Source organism: Dasypus novemcinctus, chromosome 3 (genome assembly GCF_030445035.2).
Source record: "Dasypus novemcinctus isolate mDasNov1 chromosome 3, mDasNov1.1.hap2, whole genome shotgun sequence".
Classification (NCBI taxonomy): domain Eukaryota; kingdom Metazoa; phylum Chordata; class Mammalia; order Cingulata; family Dasypodidae; genus Dasypus; species Dasypus novemcinctus.
Genome location: NC_080675.1, coordinates 124,046,971 through 124,063,085, shown reverse-complemented (window position 1 = coordinate 124,063,085; position 16,115 = coordinate 124,046,971). Strand labels below are relative to the sequence as shown.

Below are 16,115 nucleotides of genomic sequence, written 5' to 3'. Positions count from 1 at the left end.
AGGCCTTGGGAAGTGAATCCTGGACCTCCTAATTGGTAGACAGGAGCCCAGTTGCATGAGCCACATCCACTTCCCTGGATATACATTCTTGATACAGACTTTTTAAAAACCACATTTCTTTATTTCATTTGCTCTTTAAGTCAGTGTTTTTAATGTTCTAAAACTCTAAAATATCTTCTTATAACTTGTGTTTTTTTTTTTAACTTGTGTCCTTTAAGAATTTTGGAATATGAATTACCTAACTAAAATGATAGCTTTTACTATTCAGACTTTTTGTTATGTTTTGTTTATGTTGTTATCTGTGTTTAGAACAAATTTTGGGTATGGACAGAATTATTGGAAATAAAATAACTTTTCTTAATTATAGGTTTATCTGATCATAGCAGCAGCATATTTTAATGTGATTTTTCCTTACCACCACTCTTTTGTGATAATCATAGTCATTGACTATGAAATTTGTATGAAATCCTTCTGAAAAACACTTAAAATTCTTTTTTCTTTCTTTACTGCTTCCTGTCTATTCTAATTGCATCCTGGCCTCTCATGATTTCTCCCAACTAGAATTAGACTTTTTGAAACTCTGCTTCTGCAGTTATATCCATACCCAACTCCATGCTTATGGAGTAAACAGCTAAAGAATATGGGGCATTTTTGGGGGTTGGAGTTGTCCTGTGTGGTGCTGCAGGGACAGTTCCCGGACATTGTATGTCCTCCCGTGGCCCACTGGGTGGACTGTGGGAGATTGTGAGCTATGGTGTGGATCATTGACCATGAGGTGCAGCGGTGCTCAGAGATGTAGTCACCAAGTGCAATGAATGTCTCATGATGATCGAAGAGATTGTTGTTATGGGGGGAGGAGTAGGGTGAAGGGGGTGGGGGGTATATGGGGACCTCATATTTTTTGAATGTAACATTAAAAAATAAAGACAAAAAAAAATTCTAAATACTGTAATATGCAAGAAAAAAAAAAAGAAAGAATATGGGATGAGCTACAGGTAGGGCAGTAGATGTCACAAAGATGTGAGACAAGGATCTGACTTGACGTTTAAATTCCTGGCTGTTATTTCAGCAAGCCAGAACCAGAGCCAGATTCCAAGTCTTTTGATGTGTAGATATCACAGGTCATACCTAGAGACTTCTGAGCCTGTTCAGAATTTATATTCTTTTTTCCTCACTTTGTTTACATACTTTCCCTTAGAACTAATACTAGTTATTATCCAATGGCATTTTTATTGCCATATTTATAACATGGACAGTTAAAAGTCTCTTGGCATCTTACCTCCTAGAGATAATCACTTTTACAGTTTGATGTATTAGAATAAAGAAAATAATAATCAATGTGTAGCTTTTTTTAAAGATTGTAAGGTAATAGCTGATGTATTGAAATCATGTGGCCCACAATCTTTTTTTAAAAAAAGTTTTTATTGGCATACTTTCAAACTTACAGGACTCTTGTGAAAATAATGGAAAACCAGTACAGAGAAATTCAATATACTCCCTACTCAGATACTCAGATTTACCAACTTTTAATATCTTTTGCCATGTTTGTTATACCTCCCTTTTTTCTCTTTCCCTCCCTTCCTTCCTCTGTCACCTAAATATTTGAGAGTAGGTTGCATACATCTTAATATTTAATGTATACATCCTTGAAAAGTTAATACTTCTATGTGTATATCCTGAAAACAAAGATATTCACTTATGTAACCACATTAATTACAGTTATCAGGTTTAAGAAATTTAGCATTGATATAAAGCATACATATAGTCTGTATTCTCATTTTTTCAGTTGGCATTTTCTCTTCCTTTATTAGATCCAGTTCAGGATCATGTATTGCATTTAATTGTCATTGTCTCTTTTTTTCTTTTAAATATTCATAACAATATTTTAGAAGATTTATTTTATTTATTTCTCCCCCTTTGTTGTTTGTGCTCGCTGTCTGCTCTCTATGTCTATTTGTTGTGCGCTCTCTGTGTCTATTTGTCTTCTCTTTTAGGAGGCACTGGGAACTGAACCCAGGACCTCCCATGTGGAAAGGAGGCACTTAATTGCTTGAGCCACCTCTGCCCCCTAATTTTTTGTGTCTCTCATTGTGTTTCTTCTTTGTGTCTGCTTATTGCATCATTTTGTTGCATTAGCTCGCCATGCCAGCCCATTGCGCCAGTTTGCTGTCTTGCTTGTCTTCTCTAGGAGACACCGGGAACCGAAAGCTAGGTAGGTGCCCAGATGCTTGAGCCACATCTGCTTCCATCATTCTTTTTAGTCTCTCTCTCCTTTTTTTTTGTTAATTGTAGAAATATATATACAACATAAAATTTTGCACCTCATCCACTCTCAAGCCTACAATTCAGAGGGTTTAATCACAGTCACAGTGTTGTCCTGTTCTCATTACCATCCATTACCAAAACTTTTCCCTCCCAGCAAACAGAAATGCTGCGTCCATTATGCATTAACTCCCTCTTCCTCCTGTTCCCCCTGCCCCTGGTAACCTATACTGTACTTTTTTGTCTCTATGATATTACACATTCCAGTTATTTCATGTAAATGGAATTATACAATATCAGCCCTTTTGTGCCTGGCTTATTTCACTCAGCATGAAGTCTTCAAGGTTGTACCATGTGTCCATGTTGTACTATGTGTCAGAACTTCATTCCTGGGAAGTGGATGTGGTTCAAGTGATTGAGCTCCTACCACCACATGTAGGTCCCAGGTTCAGTTCCCAGTGTCTCTTAAAGAAGATGAACAAGACAGCAAGACACGTGGGCAGGTGCGGCGAGCTGATACAACAAGATGACACAACAAATGACACAAGGAAAACATAATGAGAGGCACAACAAAGCAGGAGTTGGAGGTGGCTCAAACCATTAGGTGCCTCCCTCCCGTATCAGAGGTCCCACATTCGGTCCTGATGCCTCCTAAAAAGAAGACCAGGGTGCAACAAACAGACACAGCAAATGCAGACAATGAGGGGTGGGGAGAAATAAGTAAATAAAAGAAATCTCTAAAAAAAAGAACTTCATTATTTTTTATAGTTGAATAATATTTCATTGTATGTATATATCACAATTTATCCATTCAACTGCTGCTTTCACTTGTTGGCTATTGTTAATAGTGCTGCTATGAATGTTGGTGTATAAATACCTATTTGAGTCCCTGCTTTCAGTTCTTTTGGGTATATACCTAGCAGTGGGATTACTGGATCATATGGTAGTTACATTTTTAACTTTTTAAGGAACTCCCATTGCAACTGTACCATTTTACATTCCCACCTGCAATTTATTATGATTCTCACCAGTGCTCGTTATTTTCTATTTTTCAGTAATGGCCATTCTAGAGTGTAAGAAGTATAATCTCATTGTGATTTAAATTTGCATTTCCCTAATGACTAATGACTAATACTGTTGCATATCTTTTCATGTGTTTATTGGCCATTTGTATATCTTCTTTGGAAACATGTCTATTCCATTTACCTTTTTTTTTTTTTTTTAGATTTATTTTATTTCTCCCCACTACCTTGTTGTTTGCACTTGCTGTGTGCTTGTCTTATTTTTCTTAGGAGGCACCAGGAGCCGAACTTGCGACCTCCCATGTGGGACAGAGGCGCCTAATCACTTGAGTCACTTCTGCTCTCTGCTTTATTATGTCTCTCATTATGTTTTCCTCATTGTGTCCCTTGTTGCATCATCTTGTTGCATCATCTTGCTGCATCAGCTTGCTGTGCCAGCCCATCATGCCAGCTTGCTGTCTTGCTTGTATTGTTTAGGAGGCACTGGGGACTGAATCTGGGACCTCCCATGTGGTAGGTGGGAGCTCAATCACTTGAGCCACATCTGTTTCCTGCCCAATTTTTAATTGGATTGTTTGTCTTTTTATTGGTGAGGTATAAGAGTTACGTATGTATTTTAGATATTAAACTCTTATCAGATACAAGGTTTCCAGATATTTTCTCCATTCTCTTGGTCATCTTTTCATTTTCTTGCTAATGCCCTTTGATTCACAAAAGTTTTAAATTTTGATGTTGTTCCATGTATTTATTTTTTTCTTTTGTGCTCCGCTTTAGGTATAAAGTCTAAGAATCCATGCCCTGAAATGAGATCCTGAAGATACTTCCCTATGTTTTCTTTTAAGTGTTTTATAGTTTTAGCTCTTATATTTTGGTGGTTGATGCATTTTGAATTAATTTTTATATATGGTTTGAGGTAGGTATCCACTTTCATTCATTTGCATGTAGATAGCCGGTTTTGGCACCGTTGTTGAAAATCACTTAATTGGCCCTAGATGTATGGCCTGTGATCTTTTAAAATTAAATGTCTGATAATTCACGTGGTTTTGTTTAGATTTCATATTTTATCTTTAGGGAAATCATAAGAAGAAAAGCTGTTCTGGCACTATACAAATTCCATCTCATTGCTCCCAATCAAGTACAGCATATTCATATTAAGTTTCGGAAGGCACTTTGTGATAGAGATGTTGGAGTCATGGCTGCTTCCTTGCACATATACCTTAGGATGATTAAGGTAAGTTGGAAATTTCAGCAGGTATTGAGTAGCCATTAGAAAAATATAGTTAAGAAATTTTTTAAAAACTTAGCTCTTTCAGTAAAATGCTCTCTGTTAACATTTTCAATTTGATTGACTTTTTAGAGTGATTTTTGCAAATTGTTGATAGTATATGAGTTATAGACAATGCAGAATCATTTTTATTTTAAACATTTAAAATTTTTTCATGTTATTAAAGAAGTGTGGAAAAATATTAGCTATAGAAGATGGTTTAAATATGTAGTTTAGTGCTTTGCAGTTTTCAAAGCAGTGATTCTGCTTTATGCAGCTTCATGGGATGCATAACAACTTGTAGAGAGGAGGAGAGGTGGTAGAGGTTGTGCAGGATATAGACTGCAGTGTTGACTCCATAAAGTCAAGGAAAGATACATTGTATGGTTAGGAGTAGGTAAACAGTACCTGAAAGGTGCTCATAATATTCCACCAATTGAAAATTAATTTTAATTAATAAACTTGTTTTGTAAGTTTAAAAATAATTTGTTTATATCATAAATATTGGCAGATGTTAGGAAAAATACTAGAAGGCTCGTTGAAGAACAGTAATCCCCTGTATCTACCCACTCCCCACATCAACATTCTCAGTCACAGTTCTTTTCCCATAGACAGCTACCTTTCATTGTATTTAGCCATACTTCTAGTATTTATCTCTATATTTCCAAATAACATACTTCTTCTCATAGTTATTGACTTATTACTTTTAGATATTTGTTGATATTCTGATATGGTAGTTGAGGATTTCACTATTAAAAAACTCCATCCTTCTCCCTACCTTCCTGAAATAGTTATATCACTATTGTTGGTAGTCAGAGTTAAGTCAGCCTTTGTGTTGTTAAATCTATGTAATTTTGAAGTACTATGAGCCATGCAATACCCTATTATTATGGTTCCTTCTTCAAAAGATTTTTTTTTTCCTGTTGTTTATAAGTGTTTTGTTTTGTTTAGTTTTCTGTATACCTGTTACTGACTTATTTTTTCCTAGATGTTCCAACAGATCTGTGCAGGACCTAGTAATTATTTTTTCTACGTTGGATAATCTGTGTTCTTCCCCCCATCCCTCACATCCCTTGGCTTCTGACCTAGTCTCATCATTGCTTTCTAGGCTGGGTGGTACATTGCCTTATTCTGGGACATCACCGTTTTCTTGTGTTGAATTCCTGGTTTCCTTAATTCTTTAATTTCCTGTTTCCTGGCTTACTCCCTCATTTTGCTAAAGTATATCCTAAGAAAGAATTTAAGTTTCCTAAAAAAGGTTTCCTAAGAAAAGATTCTTGAAGGTGCATTTTTTGAATCCTTGCACCTGTGAAAATATCTTTTATTCTTCTCTTATTCTTGACTGGTAATTTGACTAGAATTCTATGTAAAGTCATATTACTTCTGGATTTTGAAGACATTGCACTATTCTTTTATAGTTTCAAATGTTGTCATTAAGAAGTTTTTATGACATTCTGATTTTCGATCTTTTATATAAACCTGCCTTTTTGTCTTTGAAAGCTTAAAGGAGTTTTTCCTTTTATCTTGGTAATATCCATTCATAGAGCTTGGCACTCGAGCCCTTTCATTCTGAAACTCATGTACTTCATTTTGGGGAAAGGTTCTTGTATTATTTCTTGGATAATTTCTCCCTCTCTTTTTTTTCCTTCTTTTTTCTTTTTCCTTCTTTTGGTCACTGCTACAAGACCCTCCTGAATCCTTCCTTTAATTTTCTTATTTTTTCTCTTCTAGTATTCATCTTTTTTTCTACTTCTGTGAGTTTTCTTCAGTTTTAACCTTTCAATATTTGGTATGAATTTTTAATTTTATATTATTTTTATTTTCTGAGAGCACTTTTTTTGGTATTCTGAATATTTCTTTTTTTGTTTTTTACTTTTAATAGCACCCTCTTATTTCAGGGATACACTTTCTTCTCTGTTTCTCTGAGGATATTAAATACTGATGATTTGTAGTTTTCTTCTGTTCCCTATGTGTCTTAATTTTCTTATGTGTTCCTTTTTTTCTGTTTTAGTCCTCTTTTTAATGGTGTAATATTACCTTGACTGTCTGGTGATGCTTAAATGTGCATTTTAAAAAAAAATTATTGAAGTATATCACTCATACTTAAACATACATAAACAATAAGTGTATCGTAATAGTTGTGAACTTACAAAACAAACTTATATAACATCATACAGGACTCTCATAACTCACCCTACCACCAATACCTTGCATTGTTGTTAAACATTTTTAACTAGCGATTAAAGAACATTGTCAAAATATTACTACTAACCAAAGTATTTTCCCCCAACCCACTCTACTGTTATTATCTTTATATCGTTTATATATGAACATAAATAAACAATAAATGTATAGTGAAAGTTGTGAACTTACAAAGCAGACATACGTAACTTATTTAGGAGTCCTGTGCATTAATCCTTCACCAACACCTTGCATTGTCGTGAGACGTTTGTTACAAATTATGAAAGAATATTGTCAAAATCTTATTACCAGTTATAGTCCTTCTCTTCCATTTGGTGTACTTTCCCCCCAACCCACCCTATTATTATTTTTTAAATATATTTTTTTATGACAGAAGTTGTAAACTTATAAAACAATCATGCACATGTGCAGAATTCCCAAACAACACTCCACTGTCAGCATACCACACTGTGGTGGAATGTTTGTTACAGATAAGATAATATCATCTGATCGTTACCACATCCATAGTGTACATTTGGCACACATTTTCCATACTTCCCCATTATCAACACAGTACATCTTTGGCATAGATGCAAGAATATTATGTTATTACTGCTAATCACAGTGCATAAGTCACTCCAGTTGTATTTTTCCCATGCCTCTGCACATTCCCATCACTGTGCAGTAGAGATGTACGTTTGCTCTAGCTCACACAGGACACTCTTGCATCTGTACCATCAACCAAATTTCTCATCCAGCTCTTGGTTTACTGTGCTATTCAGTTCCTAGATGATTCTCTAGCTTTCTGCCAAGTGGCATTTATATACCTAGACTACCATTTTCAGCCACATCCCCATTAATAAACTAGCTGTTACTCACCATTTGTTACCATCCACACTATACATTTCCACACTTTTACAGTAAAGCTAATTAAAACCTCTACGTACATTATACATCAGTAGTCCATCTTAGTCTTCCTCTTACCTCCTTTAAGAATCCACCGTCTACCACCAGGTCTTGAAGATATTTTCCTATAAGTTCTTTTAGAAGCTTTATGGTTTTCGCTTTTATTTTTAGGTTTTTGATCCATTTTGAGTTAATTTTTGGATAAGGTGTGAGATAGGGGTCCTCTTTCCTTCTTTTGGCTATGGATAGCCAATTCTTTCAGTTGAAGAACTGTTCAGACTGAGCTGTGTGGGTTTTACAGGCTAGTCAAAAATCACTTCACTGTATATGTGAGAGTCTGTTTCTGAACCATCAGTTTGGTTCCATTTTCTCTGTGTCTGTCTTTATGCCAGTACCATGCTGTTTTTACCACTGTAGCTAGGTGATGTGATTTAAAGTCTGGAGATGAGGTTTGCTTTTTTTTTTTTTTTTTAAGATGTTTCTGACTATTCAGGACTCCTTACCCTTCCAAATAAATTAGATAATCATGTTTTCAACTTAAGAAAAAAATGCTGGTGGACTTTTTATCTGGATTGCATTACTCTGTATATCAATTTGAGTGGAATTGACATCTTAATGATATTTAGTCTTCCAGTCGATGAGCATGGAATATTCTTCTGGTTATTTAGGCCTTTTTTGATTTATTTTAACACTGAGTTGCAGTTTTCTGAATACAAGTGCTTTACATCGTAGGATAAATTTATTCCTGACTATTTGAGTTTTATCTGTCATCTTTTATTTTCACCACTCTTTTGACACTTTGTTACTTTTATTGATAGAATCTTCATTTCTAGACTCTCTTCCAGGCCTCTCTCTCCTGTCTTTTCTTTTCAGGCTCTAGCACACCCTTTAGTATTTCCTGAAAATCTGGTCTCTTGGTTAGAAATTCTCTGTTTCTGTTTATCTGTGAATATTCTAATCTTGCCCTCATTTTTGAAAGACAATCTTGCTGGATATAAGATTCTTAGCTGGAAGTTTTTCTCTTGTAGTATCTTAAATATATTGTACCACTGTCTTCTTGCCTCCATGGTTTCTGGTGAGAAATCAGCACTTAATCTTATTGGGTATCCCTTATATGTTATGCATTGCTTTTCTCTTGCTGTTCTCAGAATTCTCTTTTTGTCTTTGGCATTTGAGATTCTGATTAGTATGTGTCTCAGAGTTGGTCTACTCAGATATTTTCAGATGGGAATATGTTTTGCTTCTTGGACATGGGCCTTTCTGTCCTTCAGTAGGGTTGGGAAATTTTTTACCATTATTTCTTTGAATATTCCTTCTGCCCCTTTTCCCTTCTCTTCTTCTAGGACACCCATGATATGTATGTTTGCATGTGTTTTGCTCTCATTTAGTTCCCTGAGACCTTGTTCAATGTTTTCCATTCTTTTCTTCATCTGTTCTTTTGTATGCTCACTTTGAGAGGGCATTTCTTCAAACTCACCAATCCTTTCTTCTGCCTCCTCAAATCTATTATACGATTCCATTCTTTTAAAAATTTCATTTATTGCGCCTTTCATTCTCGTAAATCTGCTGTTTTTCTATGTATGTTTTCAAATTCTTTTTTGTGCTCATTCAGTGTCTTCTTAATATCCTTAATCTTTTTAGCCATCTCACTGAATTTATCAAGGAGATTTGTTTGAACATCTGTGATAAGTTGTCTCAACTCCTTTATGTCATCTGGAGGCTTATCTTGTTCCTTTAACTTGACCATATCTTCCTGTTTCTTGGTGTGGATTGTAGTTTTTGTTGGTGTCTTGGCATCTGATTTACTAGAGTATTTATCCTGGGTGCAGTTTTTCTCCTTAGTTTAGGGCTTCCTGCCCTTTCTCCTTTGCTGGTTGTACAGTAGGAGCCAAGGATGTAGGTGGTGCTATAAGCTTTGGGGGCTTAAGCTGCCCTCATTGCAGCAGGGACCAGAGAAGCTTCTCCCAACTTTCTCCTTTGCCACAGGTAGGGAAAGAGTCACAACTGTGTGTAATAATCCAAGTCTTGCAGGCCTAGACTGTAGTTTCCCAGAGATACTGATGAAGCTTCGTGCTCCTTTCTTCCCTGCTGGTGTGGGTATGGAGTTGCAGATGTGGGCAGCAATCTATGCAACGTGGGTCCACGATGACTGCAGTCGTCCTGGTAGACTTCTGATTATTCAGTCTGTGCCTGCCAAAGGTATCTGCAGTTACCTGGATAGGCTGGTGCAGGGTCTGCCAGCCTCCTTCCTGCCAGAGGTGGAGCTGAAGCCTAGGCCAAGGCTTTAGGCTGATCTGGGTGAAGGAAACTAGTTCCTACCGTCACTGTCATTTTCGGTCCTGGCTTCCTGTCATGGTGGGAGCAGAGTCAAAATGGTGGCCACCAGCCTCTTTCTGACTTTGATAGAGTCACCATCTAACTGTTCCTAGGGTTATACATTAGCCAGCGGAGTCTGCTAATCAGTAGACAAACTCAGTGGCCAACCGTCTACTCCTCCCCACTTTTAGGGAAATGGAGCTTAGAATTCCAGCCACAGAATAGCTCCTGGGGCCGGTTGTGCTGCCAAAGTAGGAAAATCACCAGCCTCTGTGACTTGGCCAATAATTTCCCAGAATATCTGGTGCAGGTTCCCCCAGCTTCCTCCCTGTTGGAGGTAGGGCTGGGGCTTAGGCTAGGCCTGCAGTCTGATCTGAATGCAAAGAAGCTCGTCCCTACCAGCACTGTCATTTTCAGCCTGCCCTTGTGCCAGGCATGGAGTTAAGATGACAGCTACTGGCCTCTTTCTGACTTGGACAGGCTCAAACTTCAGCTGTCCTCAGGATTATACTTTATCCTGCTGCATTTACTCATCAGTAGCTGAAGTTGGTGCCCTACTGTCTCTTCCTTCCCCTTTTTTGGAAATTGGTGCTTTAAATTACAGCCACGGAACATCTCCTGAGGCGATTGTCCTCCAGTGAAGGATGGGCACCGGCTTCCATGGTGTGGAGTGCTCTATTTAAGAAATCTTCTCTTCAGGTAGGCAGAAATACCCATCAGGGCGTCCTTCCATTCCTTCAAGGTTGAGGCAGGATGCTCTTCTGGTCTCTTGGAGACCCCAAACAGTTACTTCAGCTAACTCCAGAGAGCTCTGGGTGTTTACTAACTGCCCTATAGTAGGAGCTGACTCTAGGAGCTTCTTACTCTGCGCCATCTTGCTGGTTGTTCCTTTTCCTACATTTTTGTCAATTTGGCCCAAATATTTGCAACCTGTATAATAGACAAAAGGTTAATATCCTTACTATATAAAGAACTTCTGTAAATCAGTAAGAAAAGATAAAAAACTTAAGAGAAAAATGGTCAAAGGACATGGAAAGGTAAACCTGAAGAGAAAATGCAAATAGCTAATAAAGGGATGAAAAGATACTCTACTTCAGGCATCAGCAAACCTTATGTAAAGGTCCAGATGGTAAATATTTTAGTCTTTGTAGATCGTACGTTATCTTTTGTAATAACTTAACTATGGTGTTGTGGTGCAGAAGCAGGCAGAGAAGTTATGTAAATGAGTGTGGCTGTGTTCCACTAAAACTTTATAAAAAAAGGTGGCAGACTTGATTTTCCCTATGTACTTTGCTAACCCCTGCTCTACCTCAGTAATGATCAGGGGGATGCAAATTAAAACGTTTTTTTTTCATACCAAATTGTGTAAAATTAATCATTCTTATAAAATAACATTTTGAATTATTTTTCTAAATGGGGATGAATTTATAGTAATTCAGTCTCATTTTATTGCCTGAAACCCTACATATCTGGGATTATGTATTTGTGAGGGATTTCATGAACACATATTATAATGAAATGGATATGTTACTCAACTCAAATTATAAAACTGAAGGTTGTTATCATTTTTATCCATTGTGTTCCAAAATAGCATGGTATAAATAAATATATTAAATTTTATTTTCCATCTAATATTTACTAAACTTTGAAAAAACTGTGTCTTAGTTCTCCAAAGACTGCTAGTACAAGGTATCAGAAATGGGTTGGCTTTTTAAAAAAAATTTTTTATTTCTCTCCCCTTCCCCCCCACCCCACCCCCAGTTGTCTGCTTTCTGTGTCCATTTGCTGTGTGTTCTTCTGTTACCTCTTCTATCCTTATCAGCGGCACTGGGAATCTGTGTTTCTTTTTGTTGCGTCATCTTGTTGTATCAGCTCTCCGTGTGGGTGGCGCCATTCTTAGGCAGGCTGCACTTTCTTTCGTGCTGGGCGGCTCCCCTTACGGGGTGCACTCCTTGCACATGGGGCTTCTCTACGCCGGGGATACCCCTGCGTGGCACGGCACTCCTTGCGCTCATCAGCACTGCACATGGGCCGGTTTCACATGGGTCTAGGAGGCCCGGGGTTTGAATTGCAAACCTCCCATGTGGTAGGCAGACACCCTAACCATTGGGCCAAGTCCGCTTCCCTGGGCTGGCTTTAAAATGAGAAATTTATTAGGATAAAAGCTTACAGTTCCAAGGTTGTGAAAATACCCAAATCAAGGCATCATCAGGGATGCTTTCTCGCCAAAGTCAGCTACTGGTAATCCTGGCACCCTGCCATGTGGCATGGCAAGATGGCAGCTGATCTCTGCCTAGGTCCTTGCCTTCTCTTCAAGGCTCACCATCTCCTGGAGCTCAATTGTGGGCTCTCAGGCATATGGCTTGTCTTCTTCCAGGCCTCTTCTCCTGGCTTCGGCAGCTCTGCTTTCTCCCAAAGCCCAACTATGAGTCATCAGCCAAATGCCTTTTCTCTTTAGCCTTGTGCTGCTCTGTGGGACCAGCTTCATGAGGACTTTGTATTTCAGCTTCAGGTGTTGGGATCCTAGAGTCCTCTCCCACATGGCAGAGTCAAAATGGTTTCCTTTTTTTATGTCTTTCTTTATGTTCTCAGTTTATATAAAACCCAGCAAGAGGGTGGAGACCCACCCTGAGCTGCGTAGTCCAATCAAAATTGATCTAATCAAGTGATTGAATCAAGGTCCCTTAGCTGAGTCTAATACAGTCAAAGGACCCAACATCCACAGGAATGGATTTGTTCAAAAACAAAATCTTTGCTGGGATTCACAAAAGAATTTCAGACTATCACAGGCTATTATTTCCTTTCTAAAATTTTGCCCTTAATACATAATAAAAATTACAAAGAAGAATCTTGATGTTGAGCTTGAGGAATATGAATTTAATTTTCCCATTGCAAGAGGCAACTTATTCAGAAATACAAGTGTGTTTTAATACCTTATGGTTAATTTATTTTTAGTAGGCAGTTTAATTAGTCTTGGCTGTGCCCTTCCACCATTAAAGTATTTACTTCATTTACATGAAAAGTCTTTTGCAAGGAAATTTCAGAGATTTCAAACAGGCTTTGATTTTCCTCAAAAGTAGAGATACTGTTGCTGTTTTTCAGTATGCTGGTTCTTTTTACTTTTTGTTTTAATTGCTGGTTATTGGCTGTTGAGGGTTCTGAGACATTATAAGAACTTTTGAAATGTGTAAGGGGGCTAGTAGTAAAGCTTTTCTGGTGATGATTCTGCTTTGTATTAGGTAGCTGGAAGAGTTTCATTATGGAAGAAATTGTACAAATTAGAGCACTGTTTCATTAAATGTGAAAATGAAACTTGTAAGTGAACATGTTATTAAGTGAGGCTCTTTATAGTAAGTAAATTAAAGTGTTTCGACCAGGTCTATTTTATATTTGATAAGAAATTAGTATTAATAATTTTTGTTTGTTTTTTTGGATGTAGGAGAATTCATCTGGATATAAAGACTTGACTGGGAGTTTTGTGACAATTTTGAAGCAAGTAGTTGGAGGAAAACTCCCCATAGATTTCAATTATCACAGTGTGCCTGCACCATGGTTACAAATTCAACTCCTAAGAATACTTGGACTTCTAGGAAAAGATGATCAAAGGTAAACTATTTTAAATATTTTATTTTATGACCTCATGGTAGCCTAAGGCTTTAGTCATTTAGAGGTTTCATGATGGCCACATTCTCCCAATGCTTAATTGACTTAATAGTGATTTAAGTGAGTTGTAAGAAGTTAATAAATTCTTCCAGGTTGCTGGAATAATCCTGGCCCTCTGCTTATCCAAATCCTACCTGTTGTTAATTTTACCTCTGATGCTCTATCTCTACTATGTTTTAGTTTAGGGATTCACACTTTTTTTAAAGGGTTAGATAATAAATATTCTCGGCTCCATGGGCCATATATTGTCTTTTGCATCCATTCAACTATGTTGTTCTAGTGTTAGAACAGCTGTGATCACATGAAAACAAATGAGCATGTCTGTATTCCAAATAAACTCTCCATGAGCACTCAAACATGAATTTCATACAGTCTTCACATCATGAAATACTATTCTTTAAAAAAATTTTTCCCCAATCATTTAAAATGTCAAAATGATTTTTAGCTTGCAGACAGCCATATAAAAACGGAGGTTGATCCAGATTAGGCATGTAGTCGGATGTGAGCACTTCACCTTCTTAAGTCATTTGTCTGAATTACTGTTTTGGTCAAAAGTTATATTAAATTCTTTATGAGTATGTTTCCAACTATATATATATATATATATATATATATTTTTTCACTTTAAAAAAATTTATTGATGTATATCACTCATACTTAAACATACATAAACAGTAAGTGTATAGTAATAGTTGTGAACTTACAAAACAAATATATATAACTTCATACAGGACTCTCATAACTTTCCCTACCACCAATACCTTGTGTTGTTTGTTGTTAAACTTTTTTTTAATTGTCCCCACTCCCTGCGACTTTTTCTATGTGCTGTCTGCTCTCTGTGTTCATTGGCTGTGGGCTCTTCTGTGTTCTTGCTTGTCTCTCTTCTTTTTGTTGCGTCACCTTTGCTGAGTCAGCTCTCCGCGGTGTCTGCTGGCCCAGTGGCGCACTGCAGCGTGCAGGCGAGCCTGCTTTCACAAGGAAGCCCTGGGATGCAAACCGAGAGACTCCCATATGGTAGATGGGAGCTCATCTGATTGAGCCAGGGCTGCTTCCCTGTTAAACATTTTTAATGATTAAAGAGCATTGTCAAAATGTTACTACTAACCAAAGTATTTTTCCTCCAACCCACCCTACTGTTATTATCTTTATATCATTTATATATGAACATAAATAAACAATAAATTTATAGTAAAAGTTGTGAACTTACAAAGCAGACATGCATAACTCATACAGGAGCCCCATACATTAATCCTCCACCAACACCTTGCATTGTCGTGAGACGTTTGTTACAAATTATGAAAGAATATTGTCAAAATCTTATTACCAGTTATAGTCCTTCTCTTCCATTTGGTGTACATTTCCCCCAACCCACCCTATTATTATTTTTTAAATATATTTTTTTAATGACAGAAGTTGTAAACTTATAAAACAATCATGCACATGTGCAGAATTCCCAAACACTCCACTGTCAACATACCACACTGGTGGAATGTTTGTTAACAGATAAGATAATATCATCTGATTATTACCACATCCATAGTGTACATTTGGCACACATTTTCCATACTGCCCCATTATCAACACAGTACATGTTTGGCATAGATGCAAGAATATTATGTTATTACTGCTAATCACAGTGCACACTCCAGTAGTATTTTTCCCATGCCTCTCCACATTCCCATCACTGTGCAGTAGAGATGTACATTTGCTCTAGCTCACACAGGACACTCTTGCATCTGTACCATCAACCAAATTTCTCATCCAGCTCTTGGTTTACTGTGCTATTCAGTTCCTAGATGATTCTGTAGCAGGAAATTGGGGGGTATTTAGTGAATTTATTTACTAAATTCATTAATCTTTCCTTATAGATCAATTTTGAAAATACATACAAAGCTGAGTAAAATAGCCTTAACCACTCAATTAAATGACTAGAATGGACTCTTTTTTTAATGTTGTAGAACATTAGATTGTTTCCTTTTTTGTTGTCCAAGTCTTTAATGAGATTTTATATTAACATCTCATTCTTCTTAGGACATGATTAACTCAATGTGGCAAAGTAAAAATAAGTTACTTTATAACAGGTTTCTAAAGTATTTAGCTGAAAGAATTTACTGGAAAAGTAGTTTTTTTAGATCTTTTTTGTCTTTTATATCCATTGTTTGAATATTTTCTTGTGTTTTATAGGTACATGCTTCTTAGGTGACTAACATTTAGCTTGATCATGTCCTCAAACATTTCCACATTCCATGTGGTTAATTTTGACTGTCTTATGCCAGACATTGGCTTTTAGATAGAGAAACTAGATTAAAATCTAGGGGTAGTGTTGCCACCTTTTTTAGGGGGAAGAATGATTATGTCTATAGTATAATTATCTCTTGCAGAAAAAATGCTTACACAATAGAAAAGGGATTGTAGAATATGGTTCAAGTTCTAGATTCTCATTACTGGATATTTCACTTCAGTCAAGACAAAATAAAAGTATATGCCATTCAAATTGTATG

At 36.8% G+C, this 16,115-nt stretch overlaps 1 protein-coding gene across 1 annotated transcript in view; it reads left to right on the top strand.

Moving 5' to 3' along the window:
* AP4E1 (adaptor related protein complex 4 subunit epsilon 1) overlaps positions 1 to 16,115 on the top strand; it is a 94,017-nt gene that overhangs the window by 18,550 nt on the left and 59,352 nt on the right. The window contains exons 6-7 of the mRNA XM_058294199.2: positions 4,356 to 4,515; positions 13,391 to 13,557. Coding sequence (XP_058150182.1) covers positions 4,356 to 4,515; positions 13,391 to 13,557 — 327 coding nt within the window. The remainder of the gene's footprint in view (positions 1 to 4,355; positions 4,516 to 13,390; positions 13,558 to 16,115) is intronic.